The 25255-nt window shown below is 46.2% G+C and overlaps 2 protein-coding genes across 2 annotated transcripts in view; one reads left to right on the top strand and one right to left on the bottom strand.

The window, feature by feature from the left end:
- The window catches only part of LOC6593035 (negative elongation factor A), a 39603-nt gene that overhangs the window by 7371 nt on the left and 6977 nt on the right, over nucleotides 1-25255 (top strand). The window contains exons 2-5 of the mRNA XM_002017676.2: nucleotides 6655-6918; nucleotides 20175-21111; nucleotides 22512-22751; nucleotides 23557-23864. Coding sequence (XP_002017712.2) covers nucleotides 20739-21111; nucleotides 22512-22751; nucleotides 23557-23864 — 921 coding nt within the window. The 5' untranslated portion in view covers nucleotides 6655-6918; nucleotides 20175-20738. The remainder of the gene's footprint in view (nucleotides 1-6654; nucleotides 6919-20174; nucleotides 21112-22511; nucleotides 22752-23556; nucleotides 23865-25255) is intronic.
- On the bottom strand, nucleotides 2157-6657 carry LOC6593033 (sodium-dependent nutrient amino acid transporter 1). Its single transcript, XM_002017674.2, has 6 exons — nucleotides 6496-6657; nucleotides 4029-4505; nucleotides 3640-3868; nucleotides 3203-3577; nucleotides 2501-3144; nucleotides 2157-2444 (listed from the first exon to the last, which is right to left on the bottom strand). The coding sequence occupies exons 2-6, from the start codon at nucleotides 4498-4500 to the stop codon at nucleotides 2191-2193; spliced, it is 1974 nt and encodes a 657-aa protein (XP_002017710.1). The 5' UTR covers nucleotides 4501-4505; nucleotides 6496-6657; the 3' UTR covers nucleotides 2157-2190.

Below are 25255 nucleotides of genomic sequence, written 5' to 3'. Positions count from 1 at the left end.
TTAAACGTAAATTATAATAAACCAGCATGGACGGGGTTTTACCGAAAGTGGGGACTCCCAGACGATTCTTAAATATATATTTAAATATACTGAGTCCAACGTTTAAAGCTTGTTCTTTTCGTAATCCCGATGAGAGCTCTCAACAAGTTATTTTACCGCAATAAATACCTTCATACTCAATGATTAATTCCATTAAAAATGCATCTTTGACACAACAATCACGTTCAAGAGGCCACTTTCCCGGACCCTAATGGCTAATGGATACTGAACAAGCCTTTATTGATTAATTATTTATTATTTATTTATTATTTATCAAGGGTCAATGGTGCCAATACCCCGCAAAGGGAGCAGGAAAAGAGACTGTCTCTTTCCTACAAAGGTTTTCAATCAATTTAAATATTTTATAAAATGGGAAACGTACGATTTTGATAAGGAATCAAAAGAAATGTTTTTGGTTTCCCTTTGCAGTCATATATTTTGCACATTATTTAAATATTTATCAGTCTATAATAAATAAATATCTGGCACCAGAGCCACCAGGGTTACGCAATCAATGATATTTGTGAAACTGTGGAAATTATGGCTTTTAATTTCATTCCCGATTCGCTCAGTGCCAAATCACGGACTCTTTCGGACAAATGAATTGAAATTAAATTCAATAATGGTCGTGGCGGGACTCGTTCCGTTTCGGATCGATGGCTGTGTATATCAATTAACCATACGTGCTGTTGACGCGGCCATAATGTTCCATTATGTTTGACTTGCGCTGGAAAACAATGAAATTAAGCTGATACCGAAAGCGGACACGGGCTGAGGAACGGGGAGGCAGACAGCCAGGCAGGCAGGCACTCAAGCGACCACTTCAGCGGACAGCTCAAAGAGCTCACTGATGCTTCGCCTGTCTGCTGTGTGTGGATGTCCAAGTTTCGCCATTAAAAACGCATTAACATGGCACAATGGCTTGACAAATAACTCGAAATGCATTGCCTTTTCGCACGGGCGTTGCGCATACGCGCTGCTGTGCTCACGACAGAGAGAGCGAGTGTCTGTTCTGTTTGAAATGCCTTTTATCAGTGCAATTACGCACCCATGCTGCTTACAGAACAGAACAGAACAGAACAGAACAGAAGAGAACAGACCAAAACAGGCCACATCCATCCCATTAAGGGCTGCCATCTTCATTAAGCTGACATCTGTGCAGGTGACGGCTCCTGTGGCGTTGGAAGACGACGACGAAGACGCCAAGGACCCAAAAATAGAACTGCTTTCAGGTGTGTCGGCTTGCAGGCCAATGACGAACGATTCGCCCCAAATATCTACTTGATTTATTGGTTATATCCTTCGTCTGGGGTCTGTATTCGGGGAGAGCACTCTGTATCGTTTGTTAACTTGAAAGACCGGCTGCCATATCTGCTTATCTGCACAGCAGGCGCTCGGTCCTTCTCCTGCCAAAAGCCGTTGTTTCCTTGATACAAATTACTTTAATACTTTGCGCCCGCTGTTACGCGGAAGTGTTGTACAGCACGCACCCACAGGAGACACATTCACATTTCCCGGAATGTGGAACTTTTTCTTTCAATCATAAAATCACAACTTTTTACCCTTTATGGCATAATCAGTGCACACGAGCCAGAGCCAGAGACAGAGCCAGAGCCCGACCGGGAGTGTGTGGAGTACGGCTGGAGTACGAGGCAACAGCAACAGCAACAGCAACAGCCCCTCCGGCTGCAATTTTCTTGTCTTTTATCTTTTATAGTTCTGGCAGTTGCCAGCTGCAGGATAGAGATGCGAAGGCTGCTTTAGCAGTGGTACAATGGCATATTCATGGTTGCGACCAAAGTGAATAACCGATATTTGATGGATATTCACTTTGGGGATTCATTGGAGTATTAGCCTTTGATAGGTCTATGATTTTGGTAACCTTTTGACCCATATAAAATAGATTTCTCATTCCTGTCACGTTGCCATCTCTGTTGGTGTTATGATAGCCTGAGGCCAACTACCAACTGCGATTTCATTTGGCACTTAAGCTGGGACTGGGACTGATTTTTATTATAAAAGGGTTGCGTTGTAGCTGCAGCTCTACTCCTGCCCCAAGCACACATATACGCACACATCATAGCCTCGTAAAGCGACAGAGTCGGCGGCAGTCGGCATTAAATGGTATATAGTTTTATTGCTAATTCAAAGCTAACCGAAGATATTGTCATAGATTTTGTGCCAGATACTGCTGCGCTGGAACATGGCGCTGGCCTGGCCCTCCTGTACGTACAGCTGATACCGCTTGAGGGTGCCCGGGTCGGCGGGTCCCCAGTTGGGCAGTGGCTCAAAGGCTTTGCGGATGCGGGCCCAGAGGCTGAGATTAGACGGTTGCCGCCGAACAGCGGGTATGGCCCAAAACAGCACTTGGCCCACGCCGAAGGCGCTCAGGCACCAGCCAAAGACTGTAAATGGATTCGATTAGCTGGGAAGGGCATGTGAAGAAAGTAATCTTAGGTACCGTAAACACCGGATTGATAGGTGTAATCCTTGTACTTTAGGGGCTCGTATTGAACCAGCGTGTAGATGAGAATGGTAAACATTAAGAGCGGCGTGATGACTCCCCAGCAAAGGCGGTAGTACAAGGAGGTCTTGATGCCCAGCATGAACTGCACATCGCGGCAGAGCCGCTTCACTCCGTAGATCCAGCCGATGGCGACCAGCTCGAAGATGGCCAGCACCAGAGCCACGAACGTGGCTCCATAGAAGTCCAACAGGTTGAGGACGAACTGTCCGCCCGGTGTGATGTAGAGCAGACCCAGCAGATAGCCAATTACGGCAATGGCCACCACAATCATCCAGTTCTTGATGTGGCCAAACTGATCCTTGATCACCGTAGTGAGACAGGAGGCCATCCCCACATTGCTGCCGATGCCGAGCACAAAGAGCATGAGGAAGAACAGCACCGAGAAGAGCTGAGGCAGCACCTTGAACTTGGCTATCGCATCGGGGTACGAGATGAAGGCCAGCCCCGGCCCCCCATTCACCACGCTCGCAATGTCTGTCGTGTTGTTCTCGTAGGCCAGGTTGCCAAGGATCCCAAAGATAATGACACCCGACAGCAGCGACGTGAAGGTGTCCAAGGTGGTGACAATGTTGGCGTCCCTGCAGGTGAAATGATAAGCCCTGCGTTCCAGGATGTTGTTGCTGTGTCCGCACTCACCTGTAAATGTTTTGGCCGAAGCGATTATACGAGGAATACATAATAATGTTGCCAAAGCAAATGGCCAGAGAGAAGAAGACCTGCGTGACGGCTGCGTACCACACCTGGGCCTCGAGGAGCTTGTGCCACTGCGGCCGCAGGAAGTACAGCACTCCGTCGAAGGCGCCTGGCAGGGTGAGGGCGCGCACCAGCAATATGAGCATCACCACGTAGGGGAAGAGTGCGAGGAAATAGGAGGCCTTGCCGGAGCTCTTCACACCCTTGAACATGATGCCGGCTATAATCACCCAGGCAATGGCCAGAGCCAAAGCCAGGCTCCAGCTGGGGTAGCCAATGCCGTCATCGATGCTCGCCTTTTCGCGCAGAATGATATTCCTGCCGGAAAAATGATGAATAGGAGGGTCACTCTCGTGCACAGAGAGGCAGAGGTAACTCACGTAAAATAAAACTCCGCCGAGGTGGTCCGAACAGCGTCCTGAGCCGCGTGGGTGAGGCTCGCTTCCTGCGGGCCCGAGTCCAGACAATTCGCACCCCATTCTGGCCGGCAATAGCTCCACGGCAGCGTGGGGTAAAACGAGTCCACAAAGTAGCGCAGCGTGAGAGCCATTAGTGTGGCATAGTAGGTGGTCACAATCCCCGTGGCCAGCACCTGTCCGTAGCCTATGCCTGAAACGATAGATAGGCTTAGAGATTATTTTGCTACCAGAAATGGTGGATGGTGGGTTAATTGAATTCACATTACCCTAAATCTGATCAATTGCTCATCGATAGCGATAATTCCACTCTGTTCTTCGTTGAATTGAAGTCTCACTAGACTCACACTCACCTCTCATAATCGGTGAAAAGTCGTACACCTTAACGCTGCCGCGACTGGAGAACTGTCCCAGCAGCATCTCCATATAGTAAACCGGCTTGCCCACCAATATGAGCACAATCAGATATGGAACGACAAAGGCGCCACCGCCGTTCTCCAGGGCAGTGAAAGGGAAGCGCCACACGTTGCCCAGGCCTACGCTCAGGGCGATGCAGGACATGAGGAACTCAATATCATTGTTCCAGCTGGCGCGCTGTTTCCCCTGCTGGCCCGCACCCGCTTCCGCCTCGGGCTGGTTGTCTGCAGCTCCTGCTCCTGCTCCTGCTCCTGCCGCTGGCGCAACTGGATCTGGCTTGCTGCCATTTGTGAGATCTTTCGTTTTGTACGCCCCAGGTATGGATATGGTCGAGGCATTCAGTGAGCCAACGAATGACTGGTTGACGAAGCCATTATTATTGTTGTTGTTGTTGTTTCTGCTCTCCATGGCAGCTGCAAATCAATCAAAAATGCGGTTGCACTAACCTTCAACAAGCCGCAGGTGACTGACAAGGCTTCAGATTAAGGTTAGCACGATTGGTGGTCAAGTTTTGCGGCTTACTTCCCAATTATGCCGTTGATGGAAAAAAGTGCGGTGCCAAGTGGGCTGGCCCGTGCGATTACCGGTTCAGTGGGACATAGTCAAGCCAGCCGCAGCTCCACTGGCTCGGGAAGTCACTGACCCACTGACTTAGACACTTACGTAATGCACGTAAAGAAACAATACAATGGAGAGGTGCCGCCGCGCCACTGAGTCAGCGAAAACTGCATCGAACTGGTAAATGCAACGTGGACACCCCGCAACTGGGGTCGTCGTGGCCAGAAACCAGTTTCTTGGCCCATTCAGGGAAAGGTCTCGTCTCCATTGTCTGCCTGACGTTTTGCTTAAGGCCCTCTGGTATGTCGACTCTGTCCATGCCAACCCATTGATTTGTATGCCTGTGCCTAGGTGCATATTCGTTCATCTGTTGACAAGATCGTATCGCAAAGATACTTAAGGCAATATCCTTCCCGATATATGAACGTTTGCGAGGCTTTGAATACTTCAAATGGTAGTGCTAGAGAAAGCAGGAAAACTGAGAGCTCGCTGAAGACCTCGGACTTCCCGATAAGGCCATTCGATTCGAGTGCTATTCGATTTGATTAATCATTGCTAATAATACCTGGTATATGAAGCTGATTAGTTATTACAGCTCCATTGAAAACCAGTCGTCGCGGCAGTACAAGATACTTGGTCTTGCTGGCATTGTAAAACAGGAAAAATGAATAGGAAATTGTTTATGGTCTCGTTTTTATAGACCGTTTCTGTAGTTCACTGATATCGAAGTAATGTGTGTCGTGTCACTTATCAAAATGTATGCCAGAAGCTGAAAGATTTCCCCATCCCACCAGATGCCCGTACAGGAATTCCCAGAGATAATTCCGTGTGTATAAGAAATGCCTCGTGTCATTGTAAGATAAGATCCAACAGATATGCGTTCATTGAAGTCTTTTGTACGACAGGTGTCAAACAAGGTAACAATCTAGGGCATCTGCCCATCATTACTTATTTATTTATGCTAAATATTTTGGGAGAGGGTATGCAGCCGTCGTCACTGGCACATGAGAGCTCCTCAAGGCTCTGTCGCATGTTGCGCATGCGCAGCTGCCTCAATGTTGCCTGATTGTTCTCGTAACTATTGGAAAGTGAAGGTGTATCTGCTGTTGTTGCAACAAAGCGTTGCCTGAAAATGTCAGAGCAACGTGCAGCCTGTAATTTTACACGCTTCGCCAACTTGGGCCTGGACAAAAAGACCCGATAGCGCACATTCTCCACCTCTTTGTGTGGCATTGGAGGTGCTATAAAGCCTGGCTGCCAGCGCCAGGCGTGCTAAATGAGTTTTGATTATTTTATATTGGCAAGAGTCAATTATTTAATTGCACCCGGAGCCCGCTTGCAGTTTCCTTTGTTCTAGTGCAGTCTTTTTATTGCTCAAAAACATGTCACAGATGATAAAATATTTCAGGCTAGTTATTCGACAGAAGATGAAAGTTTCCTTTCCTTGCTTTCGGTGTTATCTTGCAGACAAAGAACCGTCTAATTATACTTCCAAACCTTTTACGGCATGCATAAAGATATCAAGAGTATAAGTTCCATCAGTCTCGCTGCTCGTTGCGAACAGTACAGGTGCCGATTTCACCTGTTATTTTGACAATTAATTAGATAAGCTGGTGCTTTAATATATTCTCTCATCTATCTCCATAGATGCAAAACTATGAATACTATGGACGATTAGCCAGCTGTGGCTGTACAAAATATCCATTAAATATGATTGTAGCCCGATCATAAATTATGTTTAGGCTTTGCGCACGCGATCTGTTTTACGTTTTGTTTATCTGTGGGATTACAGTGTCGTCAGCACATGGGAACTTTGTTAAGCTTAATTCTAGTTGTTGTTATTACATTGTTATTTTTTTTCACTTTCTGCCGATCACTCTATCTCGTTGCTCAGGACTGTGACCGCAGCGTTTTATGGGCAGTTCTCATTTTCAGATACACTTGTGTGCTATTGCAATAAATGTATTCGTGTATTCTATTTAATTTCTTGTTTTTTCTTTATAGCACGCTTGGAGCGTAAACAATTGATTTAGTTCCGCAAAACGATAAAGTACTCCAGCGAACCGCTCACCGCGAATGTCAAAAGCTCACTGAGGTAGGCTCTCAGGCCCAGCGGCGTCTGTACTCCGACTCGCACTCGTAGACGGGACCAAAAACAAAGAAAGCAGCAAAACAAAACTGCCAAAAAAAACAAAAACACAGAAACGTGTAAAAGGTGTTTTTTGGGTATTTGGGGGGAACCGGCGCTTGGACTTGACATAAGACAAGGTAGGTGAAAAATTACAATATGTATAATCGTTATGGTAGTGCCTGCGCGTCGCACTTATGTAGGTGGCCCTGCCTGTAGACGTAGACGTGCCTGCGGACAAAGAAGGCAATGACATAACAGATTGTTTATAGATGTTTCAAGCTCTTGTTTGGCTTGTTTGAGAAGTTTTATTAATTGCTTTGGCTGGGCTTTCCCTTGTTTTAAGTTTCGTAAGTTATGCGCCTTGCTGTTCGATGCCAAAAAACACTTTACGCTGTTGACATGCCGTTCCTTGCCCTCTGTCTCAATCGCTTCTCTGCGGCTGCTCATGCGCACGTGCTTTGCAATTTCTCTCATCTGCTTTGCCCTCATTCTGTCTTGCACTCGCGCCGAGCTTAGGCCTAGGCATGCTCTCACAATTACTCTCACTTTCTGCCTTGCATTTTCGCCGCAACTTAGACTTGCTCTCGGCAATTTCGCTGCTCCCATCAATTCGTTCTCATTCCGGATTGCACTTCGATGAAATTCGCCTGGTCGTACTGCTCTTGCACTATCACAAAAGCCCAAATTGGCTCTCTCAGTCTCTCTTTTTTTTCGCCTCGAACCGGTGCATGCTTTAATTCGCCGCCTATTGACTTTAATTTCGCTTTGCTTGTTTTGCCTTTGACGATGCTTAACTCTGCTCTCTTTTTGTGTAATCTGCACCAATTGCTTATCATTCAGGTGCTGCTAGCGCCTTAGAGGGGCTGATCAAACATCAGATTCTCAGAAAAACTAAAAACATGGTATAGGTACTGTTTATCAGCCCAATTCTACGAAAAGAAGCGAATGAATTCGAAATTGGTAACAATAAAAAATTGTACAATTGTTTTTCTGCCCTTTCGGAGACAGAATATTTATTATTATTCATTTATTATTGTGATACGGCGAATGGTGGACTTAGTTAGATGCAATTTGCGTCTAAAAGTGTAGCAAAGCTGGCAGCCCCATCCAAAATGTTGGCTGTGAAAGTAAAAGCGTTGTGGCTGTGAGTCCACATACTACATTCATGTAGATATGTGTGGCAGAGCAAACATTTTAATTGGATGCAAATTTTCGACACTTGGCTGCAGCCGTTTGCGGTTCGTTTGCCAACTGCGGCTCAGAGGAGACAGCGAGCGTGCGAGAAAGTAGCGGGGGGGCCGTAATGTACTCAGAGTGGCAGCAAATTTTGGTTTTACTGGGGCTAACGTTAACCCACACAGAATTGACCGCAACAAAGCCCCGAAATACCGCCGGTGAGCAGCAGGGGTCGGGTGCTGCAAACAATTCAATTAAAAATGCCAGTCCCAAAGGTGCTTCACAATTTAATAGCAAATGTGCGCTCAAATCGGATTCGTGCATAAATGAATTTTTGCTTTTCACTTATCTGCAGTGATAGCAGAGGAGACTCCCTCCATGCCTGTCATCCTGTGAAAACACATATGTATTTGTCACATTTAAAATGTAATTAATTTTTAATGGCACCCACAGGGAGAAATGATATTGCTGTGTTTCATCCTTCTGTTTATGGATGATTTTCCTCTCGCCTATCTGCTTTCGACTGTGTTTCTGTGGCTTATTTATTCGCCCACCGGTAATTGTTCGGCTGAAAGGCTTAGCGGCAATGTTTCAATATAAAATGTGTTGTAAACTCAATCAATAAAATACTGTGTGGGTGCATACTCGATTGATTGCCTTTAAAATGAATGAATTGGTTTGATTTTTGATATGCGATCGCGTCAAATTTTGCAGGAGGAAGTTTGTCAAATTAGCTGGTTCCAAAGGTTCAAGGTTCTCAAGGTGGTTACGCACTCGAGTTCATTTTTTATTGTCTGGCCCGGGCTTAATTCCATGCCAAATAACAGCAATTACACCAAAGATCCCCAATTTTGTAATTTTCTGTACTAATTTACTATTTTAATGAGCCACACTGGAAACAGAGAGAAGAGAGAGCAACGAACTGTAAATTTATGGCCCAAGAGCAGTTCGGATTCGAGTTGACAAAAAGTAAAAGCCACTTACAAATTTTCCCAGTCATTTATCAAGCGCTAGCGGGGCATAAATCTTGTCTAAGCAAATCGCAATGACAACACACAAATGTTCTGGGCCCAGAGGTAAGCGGAACTAGGAAGCGAAGAGGAAGGGTCTTGGCTAAGAGTCAAATCCAGGCCGTAACCAAAATGCTTCGCGGCACGCAATTGTCTCTGGCTGAAAGGCAGGAAGGCGGTCTTTGCCAGGCATTAAATTTTATGGCATTTGGCTGTTGGCTGTTGGACATTAAAAACAAGAGACAACAAATGTCGCACAAGCTGAGAGGACAAAGGACAATGAGCCGGGTTAATGTTGCTATTGCTGTTGTGGGTCAGTGTTTGCGGCATATGGCACGTGGCAGGCTGGCAGGTTGGCAGATTGGCAGCTTGGCAACACGGCATCCTGGCATTCTGGCACGTTGTCAGCCCTCGGCATTTGATTTATGCAGTTCAGAAAGATGCAAAATTCATCAATTAAATCCCAACTCAATCTGAGGAGGTGAAGCCTTCTTTCAAATGCCTCTTCCGGGTGCCATTCCGAGCGTGAAGTGTGTTGGATTTGATTGGATTTGATGATTATCCGTGGCCAGCCACTGGCCTGCCCCGGCACCTGGATCGTGTTTACTTGATTAAAACTCCTGCAACTAACCGAGCGAGCATCCATTCAGCCTTAATTAAATCTACTCGCAGTCCTGTGCAACCTTAGCCACTTTCCCAATTGGATTAGTTTACAGATGGGCTAGATAGGGCAGCTTGTGTTGCAATTGGCCATCGCTTCTCTTCTCCATTTTCCTTGGAATGCCTAGGAAAATCAATTTATTTTCAACTCTATGGATCTGCGAGGCCCACAATTTAGATGGAATGGAAAATACTCATTTTAATTGCATCTTCTTTGGCTGCATTCCAAATTGTGTGAAAATGCACACTGCACTCGACATGCCACAAGTGTTCGGGGCATTTTTTGTTGCATACTTTCGGGTGGCGACTAATTTGAATAAAACAATATTAATCATACGCCATGTGTGTGCGACTTGCAATTTAATTGAGCTGTGTGCTGCGGCCACTGCTCTTTCTTCTCCCCCTCCTCCGCATTCCTGGCATATCACGCTACGTAGCATTGTCCACATATCAGCGTTGCAGTATATTAAGTCATTCTGTCGTGCTGTATCGCTTGGAGAGAAGGCGGGTCGCAGCATGGACTCACGGAGCTTGTTAAAGTCACATTTCTGGCAAATTCTATTATATTGTAAAGCATTTTTTCCCATACTTGACGCCAAGTGCCAGACGGCAGCTGCCGTCTGACTCTGGCTGTTACAGTGCATGGCCATAAAAATGACTACAGCACACGCAACTCGACTTCGGGAGGGAGTACGGGTCCGGAATCAAGTCCGGGCCCCCATTCCGAGTCCATTTCGGAGCGCATTTCGTGCGTATGGAAAAAGAAAGTCAAGAAAATCTGCAATTCATGCAATTTTCATGGAAAATTTGCTTCGCCAGAAGAGAGAGAGAGAGGAGCAAACACAACACAACTGACACATGGGTTCACTTCTCTCCGTGCATATGCATATGCATGTGTGAGTGTTGTATCTGTGCTTTGAATGTCAAAATATTTGTGTGTTTGGCATTTTAAGCGTTAAATTTTGGCTGTCAACGTACCGTCATTTGGCTCACTCCTCTGCGAGAGTACGAGTACATTGTCTGTTGCTCCTGCTCTCGACTACCGGCTTCCAGTTTCCTGCTTCCGGCTACAGGGATATTTTGGTGTTTTCCCTTTTTTCTGCTCTTCTGGAAAATCCACTGCCGGAATCCAAATTAATTTCCCTAGCACGTGGGCCCCAGTGATTATGCCTGTGTGTGTGTTGTGTGCTTGTTTGCATTTGTCTTAAGTGGTGGAGTCCTTGACTTGATGCTTTAGAGATTACGGCTTACGTGCCGTGCCGTGCCATGCTGGCTGACTGCTCCGTGTTATTTGAAATACGGAGGGATGAGTTGCTGGAACCCATTGCGACACTGTATATGGCATTTAAGGAATATTCTTAACAAATTATAGCAATTACTCTTCGACTGCTAGAGAACTGAAGAGATGAGAAGTGCCGTGAAATATTCCCTCAGAATGTGAGAAACAGCGGCTTTTATTTTATTCTAATTGCAACTAATACTTTCCATCAATCGGGGTTTGGATACTAGTTTTTATTTAAGAAACAATTTCAATGCAATTTTCTACATAACATTTTGATTTGTTAAGTGGCTGGCCCGCCGCCAGGCTGTTTTTCTGCTCCTCCCTCTCTCGATTCCCTCCTGGAATCTGGATGAATCAATTGGGGGATGGCTTTTGCTGATTCTGATTCTGATTGGCTTGACTCGAGGTGCAAGGAAGCTCGTCGTCAGTTGCCTTGCCCAGAGTCCTAGGGATCGGCTGCTTCCAAATTCCGTCGACTTTTTCCGATTCATCCTCAGGCACTTCAATTTTCACGGTCTTCCCCGTCGGGGTTATCACTATTATGTGCATATTTGGCGGTCTCTGGGGTGCCTTTGCCTGTGCCCGTGCCAAACTTAATGTGGGCCAAAATAAAATGTTTCAAATATTTAATTTTGTCTAAATGCTAAATGAATTCTAAAATGAAAACCATATTTGGAAAGCCCTCAAAAAGTTGGAGCCTACTTGGCTTTGTGTTTGTGTGTGTCCGAAATGCACTTTACTTTCACCTTTAAGCTGTTTTTCTTTCTCTCTCTCTCGCTCTTTTACTGTCTGCCTCTTCCATTCATTAGCTTGAATGCTCGCCAGAAGCAAGCCGCGGAAACAAGGAAGATAAATGAAGACGAAAGCAGCCACCAGGCAGACAGACGACTTCCCCTCCTTTCCCCCGTTTTTATCCTTCCGCTTGGCGGCAGATTTGTGGCTCTGGCCGAGTCAAAAAATATGCCGCAAGCCACACCCCCACGCCGCCCACACGTGATGTTTGTCTGGGGGCCCGGCCGGGACTGTTTGCCTTGGTAGCTAAACCTGCATGTGGAAAGTGGAACATAATTAATTCAAATTAATTACAATTTGTGTGAAAATAGTGCTTGTGGCAGGGCCCAGACCCCGGTTTTAGTCGCTACTCCCCCATCCCAGTCCCCAACTCTCGAATCCCATCTCCAGCCCAAGACGGGTCGATGCTGTCGACGATGCTCGGCCTACATTTCGAGAGAGATTTTGTTGGGTGGCCTGTGTCTGTGTCTGTGGCTGTGTCTGTCCTCTTCAATTCCTATTTTAACGAAATGCTAATTCTGCTCGAATTATGCGAGCTGCCAGAGCTGATGCTCAGATCGAGCCATCCAACCATCCATTGTGTTTGCCTGACCCAATTAGTCGAAATTTGCAACAACGTCATAAACTCAAGTGGCAAATGACAGCAGGGGGCGGGGCCGTGACACGATGGTCCGCCATTTATAAATCAATTATGCAGCGATTGCACGCTCATTAGTGTCAAACTCAATTAACGCTTTGACAGTTTTGCAGGGCCAAAATGGGAGTCTGTCGATGTCACTGTCCGTCCGGCCACTCTTCGACACCGGCAAGGGATTGGGGCCAGCGAATGCGGGTGCAGGTCAGCGGTCAACTCAAGTTCAGAAAACGTTTTGATGTCGAGCAATGGAGGTGCAATTGTTTGAGTAAAGAATGGGTTGCATTTGATTATCGATAATGGAACTTTCTACTGCAGTCGATGTACATATAACATATGTTTGTATTCTTTTCAGGGATCCTAAAGCACATTACATTACAGATTATTTGTCAGGCAAGGAATGTTGGAAGCCTTTATTCATTTATTTAGCTCGATAATTTTCTTGTGTAACTACACACAGAGAAAAAATGAAACAGAACCAAATTGAAATAGTCAAATAAAATCGAAAGCACTTCGTTTTATATGTAAATTTATAATATATATATAAATAAATGAATATTTATTTAAAATATGAAATACATTCAGATCAAATATTTTCATAAATTAATGGATTGGTCTACATTTTTAAATCCAAGTTCGATTCTCAGGTATTTTTTCTCTGGGTGTACGAGTTCTTTGGGAAATATTTCAAGAAATTTGAATCTTTAACGACCTTCAGCCAAAGCAAATCCTCAACTATGCTCTTTGGGTCGAGGCTGGACGGGCTTGCGGCTCTGGGGCATGGCATTCAATGTGGACCTCGGACAATGGACGAGCATCCATTCAGAAGAGCTCACCTCTCCCCCTGCCTCCATCTCTCCATCGCTCGCTCTCTGTGCGAGTATCTGTGTGTTTTATCGTGCCAACCGGTAGTTTATATCATAATTGCAATCTTGCATAAATGCGTGCGCCCGAGTTTTTGATGCACAATTACGCAGAGCACGAAATGAGTGAGTCTGTATGTGTGTGTGTGTGTATTGGGCATGTTTGTTTGTCCTTCGAATCGCCATTTTAGTGTGCGTCTTTTTTACAGCATCAACAGTAAAAGCAATCCCAGGCAGCCATCTCCATCGCCATCCTGGCCATCATCATCATCATCATCGTTGTCATCATCGTTGTCGTTGTCGTTGTCGTTGTCGTTGCCGTTGCTGGTGGAACATGTGTTCCTCGTCGTCTCCTCCTCTTCCAACAGTCTCGCCGTGTCCATGACACACTTGCTCGGGAATCTGTGTGCTAGTGCCAACAAGTCTATCTGTGTGCGTGAGTGTGCTTTCCGTTGCATATCTGAGTGTTTGCATCTGTGACCACTGCAGCCGCCCCTCTGCAAACATGTGCCGGGTCGGTCATGCCCCCTCCACGGCCGCCGTGGGAGCGCATTTGAAGCCCATTCCGACTGGACAGCCCAACCCCCAGCAGCATTGGGGTCGCTCGGTTTGCACTTTATTCTATATCCCTGACATACTCAGCGGGGTGGGGGGGCCCTGTCGATTTTCTCGATTTCTTTTCTTGAGCCACACGTTTGCTCCATTAGCACCCAGTCAATAGGCGGCGGAGTGGCCACTCGTGCATCAAATTAATACGCAATACAAAACGGGAATGACATCAATAACACTTGTCTGCCGTCCCGAGGACCTGAGTGGTCGACCGCAAGGAGCCGCCTTGTCCACAGTGTCGGCGGCAACGTGACCGTGCCAAGTCAATTTGCCGTTCTAGCCACAAAACAATTAGTAAGCAAAACAAGGCAATTACAATGCCACCACCAGGAGTGTGGGCGGGCAGCCGGAGGACAACACTTGCTAACAGGAAATCGATTACACTTGCGATGAAGTTCGATGAACTTGTCGGAAGCGGGGACTGCCAGTGTTCTATGTAATTATTAAGTATTTCCCTTTGTGCAGCAGGATAGCATTTTATTCACACGCAAAACGTAATTAACTTGACTGTTTCTAGGAAGAGCCACCAAAGCGAGGGGCCGCCGTAAACCACATACTTAGCTCTCTTTAGTTCCACTGTAAACTCCGTATTTGTAGTCTGTGCGGTGTTTGTGGTTGGCCAGCAGTAATAGTGCCAACACCACAGACACGCACCCTGCCACTTGCCGCGAAATCCGGCCGCATGACACATGACAGCGATAGTTGGCTCCGTTGAAGAGACCCACACCCTACCCCTCGTTGGTCAGCCACAGCTGTAGGATTCCCACATCCATACACGAGCATATATCCCTTCATATCCATGCAAATCGCAATGACACTCGGTATATCATGGGATTAGCTGCGAAATGGGAATGTTTTTAATGATAGCGAGACCCTGAGACAAAGTGCGCATAAAGTGCATTCAAAATGGCATTATCAGAGCCCCTACCCCACACACACACAGACACGTGGGGTCTGGCGCAGGACCCCAAGCTGAGTACGTGCCCCGGGAGCTTTTATGCAAATTTTAACCGGCAACCTTTGCATGCATTTTATGCATGCCCCTACCCCTTCCACCAACCATTGGTTTTTTCTTTTTCGGGTTTTTTTTTGGTCTTTATCCCCCGTTCGATTGGATAACAATTCGATTTTATTTGATTTAATTCCGCTGCTCCTTTTTGTCTCTTTCGGGGGATGAAAATTTTTTGCTTGTGCTGCTTGGGAAAGTCAATTAGGCCAACTGTTCAAATATTTGTTCACACACTCACACGTTGGTCGAAACAGAAAAGTGGCAGGAGTCGAGGAGTCCCAATCGAGTTCACAGCCAGCGGAAAACGGCATTGGCAACGTTCTGCTTAATTAACATTAAATTGTCGTGTACTCGTACCACAGAGTACATCCCCTTGCTGTTGCCAGGCGGGTGCCCTGCAGCAGTCCGAAAAGTGTTAAGACAAAGGCAAATTGCCACTAAATTGGCACTTAAGAAATTTTGTGCTGAGCTGGCCTTTAGGCCAGGACGTGGTTCTGCTCAGCCGGACTCCTCGGACTGCGACTACTGTCAATTAAAACCCAACTGATGTTTAACAATTTAATTATGAAAGTTAACGAGTTTAAGTTGAACTACAGCCCAAAGGCAACGGCCAAGGGCAGAATCTCCTCTCCCATTCGAGTGGGAAAACCAAAAACCGCCCTGGGCCACTTTAAGTTGCTTTTTTCGTATATTGATATACCTTTCAACAGACCAATATTTGTGGCTCCTCGAGTGGAATACTTGTGGCTCGGACTCCGTCAACTGTTGGCCTGCTTGGGCTTGAGTTTTGTTAGCTTAGAAATATTCAAAATAATTCATAAATATTCGTAATCAAATACTTTTGAAAGAATTAAAGAGTTGTGCATACTTTTCGTTAATTCCTTAAACTATTCCGAGTTATTAATGAAACTTTAAAGGTTATAAATTAAAGGTACTTACACCCCCCTTCGGCAACAGTTGAAGGCTAGTGATGATTTTATATATGTGAATGTGAAATTACAATTACCGCAAGGGGAATTTTTAAGTTTTCTCAGAATTAATTGTGGGTCTCTTTATGGCTGGCATCTTTGCAACTAAAACCATCGCCTTGTTGTTGCTCACCATTAAGTTTTGGGCCACAAAGGAAGCCTTCATTAGCAGCCAAAATGAGCTTAAAATTTGCGTCTAATTATTGTGCATTTGTTGGCCAGTTTTGCATTTTCCTGCTTGACTTGGCCTGACCTTCCCGGCCAGATCTTGTTGCTGCTCTGTATTTATGGGGCAAGCTCCGCTGCAGTTGTGCTATTTTTAATGAGTTTTTGTTGTTTTCCCAGGCAGTTTGGAGAAGTTTTCACGTTCCCTTCTTAGAGCTGGTGCTGCTCCTTCTGCTCCTGGTGCTGTTGAAGCTCCAGCGACTGACTCGATGACAGACTGAGGGAAAACGCTTGACTGGCTGACTTGCACTTGAGGCACTCGAAAAACTAATCAGCGTTGGCCAACTTTTCCTTTTCCCCATTCTTTTTGCAGATGCCGGGCAGTTTTACGTCTCCCTGCAGTGGCCAAAGGAGTTTACAACATAATTAAGAATGTTGCAAGAAACTTGAGTGCGTTTAATGAGGAACCGACCAAGAAATCCAGACCAGCCCGTGCCCGTGCCTGTGCCTGTGCCACTGCCTCTCAGCCTCCTGCCGGAGCATCGTTTGTTTTGTGGAAACTTTTCCGAGGTGCCGGGGAGGTGCAGCTGAAGAATTTTCGGGCTCGTTACTTATCTTGCTCATTTCCTTTCAGTGCACTTTTGTGTTGGGCATTAACATGGTCATTATGTGTATCCTGCCTTCCTGGTGGCTGCATCTAATGTCCGTGGCGTTGGCCTGCATCTGCCAGCCACTTTCTTTGGGGCTCCTGGCTCCTGGCCCCTCGCTCCCTTGCTCTTTGTTCTAGCTCCTTTATGAATTATGTCCGCCACTCTCTCAAGTGGTATCCTTCCTTTCATACTGCCCTCAATTGCATAATCATGTGCATGGCTGTCGAGGGCTCCGTGCGGATATCCCACTGCATCCATATCTGCATCTGCATCTGTTTATCTGTAACTCTCCCCTTGTTTCGCACCTCCGGCTTAGGAACTATAATACTCTCTACTCCCATTCGTAATCGTCCGGCTCTAATGTGCTAAAACTTCTCTGCTGCACGCTCCACTGCCTTTATGGCCACCCGGCAGTGGAAGCTGCCAGCTCGCAGACCCACCCACAGCCCCCTCTAATAGTGGCGCATTTAATTTTCATTATCGTCACTTGACTGCGCAATTGTTTGTTGTTGCTCTTTGTATTATGTTACTTATAAATATTGTTTAGCTTATTAGCGAGTGTTTTCCCTCTGTTTTCTGATTTATTTTTTTCCCTCTTAGTATCTTTAAATTCATTCAAATTAACGTTTATTGAGTATTCAGTGAAATATTCGCGTCAACGCTTTTGGTTTTTGTCCAAGTTTTATTTAGTTTAGTGACGTTTTAAATCACTTTGTATTAGTATTATTATGGAAAACAATTTGGAATAGAATGCCATTAAATTGGGCGGAAAATTGTGTCAAAGGCCTTGTGTTTATCTCCATTCGGTTCATTTGGGCAGCAGCTTTCAATCGCCAGCTTTAAACCAATTCAAAAATCTCGATTGTCGGGCGGCAGGGGATTCTATAGCTGGCCAGAACTACCAATAAGAGTGGCTTTAATTACCAAAACCATCTAAAAAATATTATTTGGTCCAAGGAGGAGGCGGACAAATCATCTGCCCCTGAAGCAGTCGTCCTTTTTTCCATCCGCTCATTTACCATTTTGTCCTGTTTTTCTTTACTTTTTTTTGAATGGGATTTCTGCGCTGGGTGCTAAATGTCAGCAATGCAATTAAATCGGGAATGACCAACGATGAGAGCCAGGCTGGCTGACAGCGAGCTGGCCAAGGCAGCTGGATCAGAAGCTGGAGTTGTAGGAGTAGGAGCTGGCGGAGCTATAAAATTATGAAGCGAAATTGGATTTAAGAACAGCCCCTGGCTCCCCTGATCCCAAAGGGCCGAGAAGGAAATGCTAGTGCCATTAGCGCCATTTTGCTTGGATGTCCCCGTTGTCCTGTTCTTCACTTCCGCTTCAGCCAGCACCAGCACCACCCCCGTCTGTGGCTGGGGCTAGGGCTGTTGCTGGTGCTGCATTTGATGACTTGAAAATTGTAATTAAACTGCGTTTGTTGTCATTGCATTTAAAAATAATCATCATAAATATTGCATAATAGGGAAAGGCAGGACAAAGGCGGCGAGGAAATGAATGGAATGGCAAGGAAAGCTGCCAGCAGCAGCCACCAAGTTGTTATATTTAACTATTAAAAACTTTTGCAGGGAGCTTCATAAAAAGGCGTGCGAAGAGCGGATAAGCGAAATGAATGAAAGAGACTAAGACAAACTAAGGTACGGGAGGGAGAGAGAGAGAGAGAGAGCCCATCGCTAGTGTCCTGGCCCTGAAAGGGTTTTTACCAGTTGGAATCGTAGGCTGGAGGAACGCTTTAATTAAAGTGAAATGCAAACATTTCAATTAAGCAGCGACTCCAAGCTGATTTCAATCTGGCTAAAAGGATAACTTCCGGTAGACACTTTGCCCTCATCTGTGCCTCGGCTTTCCCCGTCCTCGTGTGGTCTTTCTGTGTGTATGTGTGTGTGTGTGTTTGTGCGTGTCTCCATCGGAGTTCAAATGTCGGCCAGGGCACAACTAAGAGGGCATTGGCATTTCCAGGAGGCGGGCGTAATCGGCGATTGACATTAATTTTGCATTAGTCTGCCATCCTGCTAGCCCCCTTCTGTACGTCGCTCATACGCCCGGCTATCCACCGAATTAAATTATGCGCGCAACCCATAAAAAGAAGGCAACTCAAGAGGCTATTGTTTCAGTGGCCAAACAGTTTCCGGTTTGACTCCCCCAGCTCCAGCTCCAGCTCCAATCCCAGTCCCAATCTCAGTCCAAGGCCCAGACCCTGCTTTGGCTTATTTTATTTTCCAATTAAGTAAATTGCGTGAGTCGGACAAAGATGGAGACGCCTCTCCTTTTGTGGGATACATCACAGGCGGGTGGCGAGGAAAAAGAATGTGTTTCGTTTCACCTACACTGCGAAAAATTCTGCCACAGAATAAAGTTTGAAATACAAATGGGAGCTCCTCAATCCCGGTGATCCGCTCTTCTCTAATCTGCTTGGGTTTGCCATTCATCGCCATTCATCTCAGATTTTTCTCAGTGTATGTACGTACGTATGTATGTGCTCTTGGCGCTGAACATCGATACCACGGCAACCACGTCAACCACGAGGGCTACAATAACTAATCGCCGAGTCTGTGGCTCGGTTTTAATTGATTCAATGTCGAGCGCATTATCCAGCAGCCCACACGAAGTCGACTTGATTACGATTATGGACTTTGATGTGAGAAAGCTGGATGTAGATGATTGAGGAAATTGAGGACGGAGTCGGGAACTTCAATTTGACAGTCTGTCTGTCACTGCTCTTGCCAGACGCTCATCCAATTTGTATAGCATAATGCCCCTGTGGTCTTGGGACTGGCAGCATTGTTATCATTTTTATGGGCTTAATCGATGGGCTGCGATAATGAGATTATTGTGGCTGAGGCTGGTTAACTGAACCGCGAACAATATGTGTGAATCGACATTCAAATGGAGTAGAAGCCGAGCCAATTAGCTTCAGGGAAGATTTGTATGGAGTCGCCATTCTATATAGAAAAGGGAAATCAATTCAATCAGCACATGTACGAGTAAACTATGAGAGAAGGGACAACCAGTAGTAGAGTGATTTGCCATACAAAGCACAAATTAGAAAAAAAACAACAAATGCTGCAGTCACGTATGGAATTCACATTAATTGAATACAAATACAAATTATAATTGTAATTAAGACACATTATTGGCTTACTTTTGATTTTGTTTGCCTCTCTAGAACCAATAAACAATTGTTGGCATTTTTAATGAGTTTATAGGCATAATCAACTTTACGATTAATTTGTTGCCTGACTGATTGCCCCACAGACACACACATTGGGGCTCTCACACATGCATACGTAGTATACAGTAGAGCGACAGATGTCCAACAATGGCTAGTGGCTTAAAGAGCTGCTAATTAGATTAAGTGAAGTGTCAAATTTAGTACGAAGTACGTTTTCCCTTTTGGTCGAGGCAGTTGTGTGCGCTTAACCTACTCCCAAGTGCACTTCAACGGAGGCAGCCAGGCGGCAACACGGGCAACTGTAAGCAACTGTAAGCGGGGAATGGGCAGCGGGGAACTATGTAACATGATGAATACTGCCACTACTACAGCGTACAAATGTTTTCACTTACAGGCGGCAGCAGCAGCAGGAGCAGGAGCTGGTGGAGCTGGTGGAGCAGGCGTGGCAGGCAATACAACAGAACGGAGGGGAATAAACTGGGCCAACAACTTTAAAAGTACAAGCGGAGGAAGAGCCATCATGAGAAGTGCATAGACCAGGAACAATAGCAAATGCCACGTCAGCAGCAGCACCAGAAGCGGCAACAACCACAGCAACAGCAACAGCAACAGCAAGAACGTGCAACAACGACCGTAAAAACGAGTCAACAACAGCTTAAAACATAATCCGCTGTCTAAAGGCAACAAGCGGATAGAGAGACGGCGAGACAGTACGAAAGAGGAGAAACCAGAGAGTGAAAGAGCCACACAGAGAAACAAAGAAGGAGAAGGACAAGACTGAGTCGGACGGAGACCGCTACCCAGTGATGGGCGAGAAGAAAGCGACATTGGGAGTGACGAGAAATCGTTGGTGTAATTAGTGCTGCCAAAGCGCGTATGAATCAAAAGCCTGGCCCGCAGCGGAAGCGGAAATGCAGGCGACAGACGGCCCACTCAGCGGAGACGGAGGAGGCCACTAATGGAACGGCGCGCGATCATGTCCGACGTTGAGAAGGCGATTCAGATTAGGGGCAAGCAGCGCCTGCCAGAGGATGACGGAGATGTGGCTGATGATGTGGCGGGGTCAGGGCCAGGCACAGGGCCGTGCTCGGCCGTGGGGGTAAAGACCACGGCCACATTGATGGCCAAGAAGAAGAGCTGCCCGCGACGCTGCCTCGGACAGCTGCTGAAGCTGGTGCTCTCGACGCCCGGCCTGATGCTGCTGGTGACGGCCTACTCCGTGCTGGGCGCCCTGATCTTCCCGCTGCTGGAGGCGCCCCAGGACCTGAGCAAGTCGGCGGCCATAGCCAAGAGCCGCGAGGACTGTCTCCGTGAGCTCTGGATAATAACGGGTGAGTCCCCCCCATTAGCATTCCATGCGGCATTCTGACGCATTGTCCAAAAATTGCTTAAATAGCCAAAAGGTTTAATGTCGGTAAATGGTAATTGTAAAGCGACACCGTTTGCCCATTAGTGCCGAGCAAATAGAGCCAATGCAAATATTTTAATTAGAATAAACCACAAACCAAACCCCACTCCACGCCATTCCACTCCGCTCGGCTGAATAGCATAAAATTGCATTTTCTAGTCTTATTCCCGAAATTGAATAATGCCCAAATATTTGCATAGCCAAATGTTTGGTCAGGCGCCAAATTTCAATAATTCTTCCACCCATTTGCGTTCTGCTATCGTGTTGCTTATTGCGGCTTATTTGTTGCACGGAATTGATTTACTCGAAACTAATTACTTTGTCGCACCTGCCATTGGCACGCGATGCTGGTTTTGAGCAGCTCTGCTCATGAGCACTAGAGCTTATATTTGTTTAATTAAAATTCCACATCATAAATAAACCAATTAACCTTAGCTCCAAGGCATTAGTCTCCGTGGAGAGTACCACCTGGCGTATGATTAATCTGATGAGCCCTCTGCCGAGCTTAAAAATGTGCAGCATCCATCCATCTGCCTACCCATCTCATAGTTCATTTATCTTTCGCGCGAGCATGAGCTGGGGATTTTTCAGGATTTGCTGTTCCCAACACAGAATTTGTTAAATGAATCCTCATTTAATCAGACGCCATCTCTTGGGAATGCACTTCGTCAATAATAAGGAAAGAAATCCAATCGCAAATTCTTTGATACGAGTGCATTAATGAAATTCCCGTAATCCGTTCTTGAGGGAAGCTGGCAGAGCGCGGAACATGAATTAAATTCAACACTTTCTAAAGAATCTGCTATGCAAGGAAAAGGTAGAAGCATTTCCAGAGGCCAAAGGCACTTGATCCTGTGGAAATGCTCCTAATAGGTGGAACCTTTGCTCTGAATGTTTTCCTCACAGTGTGTAACAGTGTGTTCGATTGGAGAGGGCCGATGGATGGGCGGGAGGCTCTGTGTCCTCGAGGTATGCCTGAAAAACGGCCCTTCAAGGCCAGAGGGCGTCAGCACACAGAAACCAGCACCCAGCACACGAGTCTCGGAACTGTTATCGTTGTTGTTAACAAGCGACCCTGCAATTTGCCAGGCCCGAACACGACATCAAATGCCTCAAGACATTTGGCCCATTTGGGTGGGGAAAGGTGAGCAAAGGATAAGGGATTTCCAAGCACTTGTCGACCGTGTCGATGGGGGGTCGAAGGCTGACAGAGGTTATCACTGCACTTGGTATGAAATTGCATAATTGCCACAAGGGTTTCGGCTTGTCCTCGACATCCTTTCGATGACACTTAACATTTTCTTCTCTTCGCCCGTCTTGCAGAGAAACTAAACGTTCTGTACGAACGCAACTGGACGATGCTGGTCCACGAGCAGCTGCGCCGCTTCGAGGGATCCATTGTGGCAGCCACGCGCCAAGGAGCCACTGGAGTCGGTGGCGGAGCCGGCTTCCAGGCAGCCAGCGCCAGTGCCCTGGGACACTTTGGCTACGATGCAGGCGATACCCAGATCTGGACCTTCAGTGAAGCCCTGCTCTACTCGGTCACTGTGATAACGACAATTGGTAAGTTACGCTTTCCCTTTCAGCGTGTCCCCTCCAAGGCGACGACTAAGATTTAGATTTATGTTTGATGTTCATCTTAGGGGAACGTTCAAGCAGGAGCTGGAGCTGCTTATTATGATTTGGGGCATCCTGAGGGAGGGCGGGACTGCAAACATTTACACTGCGGGCAATGAGGGCAAATAGACAACATACCGACGCCTTCGAGTGCAAACTACAGCGGCAGCAGAAGCAGACACATTGTGTATACGCCCCGTAGGCCCATTCCAAATATTTGCATATGCCGAACGATGTGAAGGGCGCGTGCGGCATGGCATGGGCTTGTTGTTACAAATTAACTGTATCTAGTGGCCATTTGCTGCGTCCGTTGTCAGGGACAGAGGAGAAGGAGGCGTAAATCAACTGTGGGAAATGATTAAGCAAGGATTAACCGTGAGAATTGTTATGCCAACAATTAAAGTGGTTGAAGATTGAAATTCAAAGCGAGCCCCGGGACATAAATTTACATTTTCTAAATCTGAATTTTTAATGTGCATCGTGGGCAAAATACTTAATTGAACGAGAATTTAAGAATTTGATTAGTCAGTGAATCCTCTTACTTATCCTAGGTATTCCTTATCATTTCGTTGACTCATAATTCTACGGTTATTGATATTCCTGGAATTGCAAAAGAATCACAATTCGCCGCTCAGGATCGTGGGGGTATATATGTATATACATATCACAGCTCGCTCGTGCTCCCCATTTTTATAAGTAAAGTAAATATTTTATCTCCATCACACACCAACACTTTCTTTCGCTGCCACAGGTCATGGCAGTCTTACACCCCGCACAGCCGCTGGAAAGCTAGCCACCATTTTCTACGCCCTCATCGGAGTGCCCCTGATGCTCATGTGCCTGTCCAGTCTGGGCACGCAGCTTGCCGAGGCATTGCAGTGCACGTACATGCGACTCTGCTGCCAGCTGCAAAAGCATCGTCAGAAGAAGCCGCCAGCTCAAAGGGGAGCAGCGTCGACAGCTACGAAAGCGTCAGCGACACCAACAGCAACGACGATGGCAGCTACAACGACAGCGACAAAACGGCGTCAGGCAGCGGCAGCGGCAGCTGGCAATGGGGTAAGTCAAACATGGCGTATGATTGATATTATTTAAGTGCATGCAACAGCTGCAGTTTATAAGAGCAGTGGCAAAGTTGACTGCAACTTCATCATGCTGACATTTTTATGGATTTTAATTCGATGGCTGGAAGGATTCGCCACCCACTCAGAACAGGAGCCGGAGCAGGAGCAGCAGCAACTGTTGCTGGTCGTCGACGTCGATCTACCAAGGAAATCAAGCTATTTGCCATTGCAAAGCAAACTTCCGACATTGTTTCGTGTGTCCAGAGTTGCAGGGCCAAAAGTTTAGCTGGCTGTTATTTTCTGGCACCAACTTTTCCCACTACTTACCAAGTGTTTTTCCTTGCTCTGGTTGTAGTTCTGCCTCCCAAACTTATCCAGAAATAAAGTTGCGACAGCGTGGATTGGTCGTAGCATTGCTCTCTGCTCTGCTCTACGCTGCACTGTTTGGCAATGTATGGTAGTCCTAATCCTAACAGGATGTGATAGGGATCTTTGAACACCCAAAGAAATGGTGGCCTTGTTGTGGCAGGGGAAGGGAGTCTGATTACAAATTCCCTAAATGCTGCGATTATGCCTTTTCTTCCCTATGCCCTTTTCCGGAACTGTTTTCTTCGATTTCTTCTTCTCCTTTTCCCCATGATTTAGTTCTCAGCGCCAGTATCCTTGGAAAATCAAACTGCATTTCGGGTTTCCTATTACGACTTTTAATTACGACACCAGAAGCCTTTTAAGTGGATCGCGGTCCCCAGATTGGGTTTCTGGGTTGTAAGCCCGAGTTCTATTAACGGCAAACTGAAAGTTTGTAATTGATTTTCGGCAAAAACAACATAACTTTTTTTGCTTTCTTTGTTGCGTATTGTGTTTGTTATACTTTTTCTGCAGAGTGCGGCGGACTGTTTTTGTTTTCCGTTCCGGTCGGGACTGAGCTTTGATTTTTCCCCAGTTTCGTTGCGTTCTATTTGCTGTGCTAACAGAGCTCCTTATCGCTGTATAGAGTATAGAAATATATATTTTTTAGGGTGCCCCGAGCCTTTTTGTTGTGTTTGCGTGTTCTGTGCATTCGTGCATAAGTTTTGTAAGTGATTTGCTGGCCTCCAGTAATGACATTTCTGCCAGAGCCCCCAGTTAGAAGTTCCAGTATTTCCATGTACACTATCAGCTTTCACTCTTTAAGGCTTTAAGAACGAATGTATTTTGCATTCACAGGTCTTTCAATTATTCGTCCCGGTCCCGGTTTTCCTTTGCAAATTTCTGTTTAATTGCCACATTATGGTCGTGTGGCAAAAACGAATGGCAAAACAGAAAAACAGAACGCTGGAAAAAAGGTCATCACAATTTGGTTAAATAAATAAATAAGTGAGTTTGCGGTCGCCAGAGCAAATTTGA

Source organism: Drosophila persimilis, unplaced genomic scaffold, assembly GCF_003286085.1.
Source record: "Drosophila persimilis strain 14011-0111.01,24,50 unplaced genomic scaffold, DperRS2 tig00000002-arrow-pilon, whole genome shotgun sequence".
Taxonomy (NCBI): domain Eukaryota; kingdom Metazoa; phylum Arthropoda; class Insecta; order Diptera; family Drosophilidae; genus Drosophila; species Drosophila persimilis.
The sequence above is the reverse complement of the archived record's forward strand: the minus strand, read 5'-3'. Positions and strand labels throughout refer to the sequence as shown.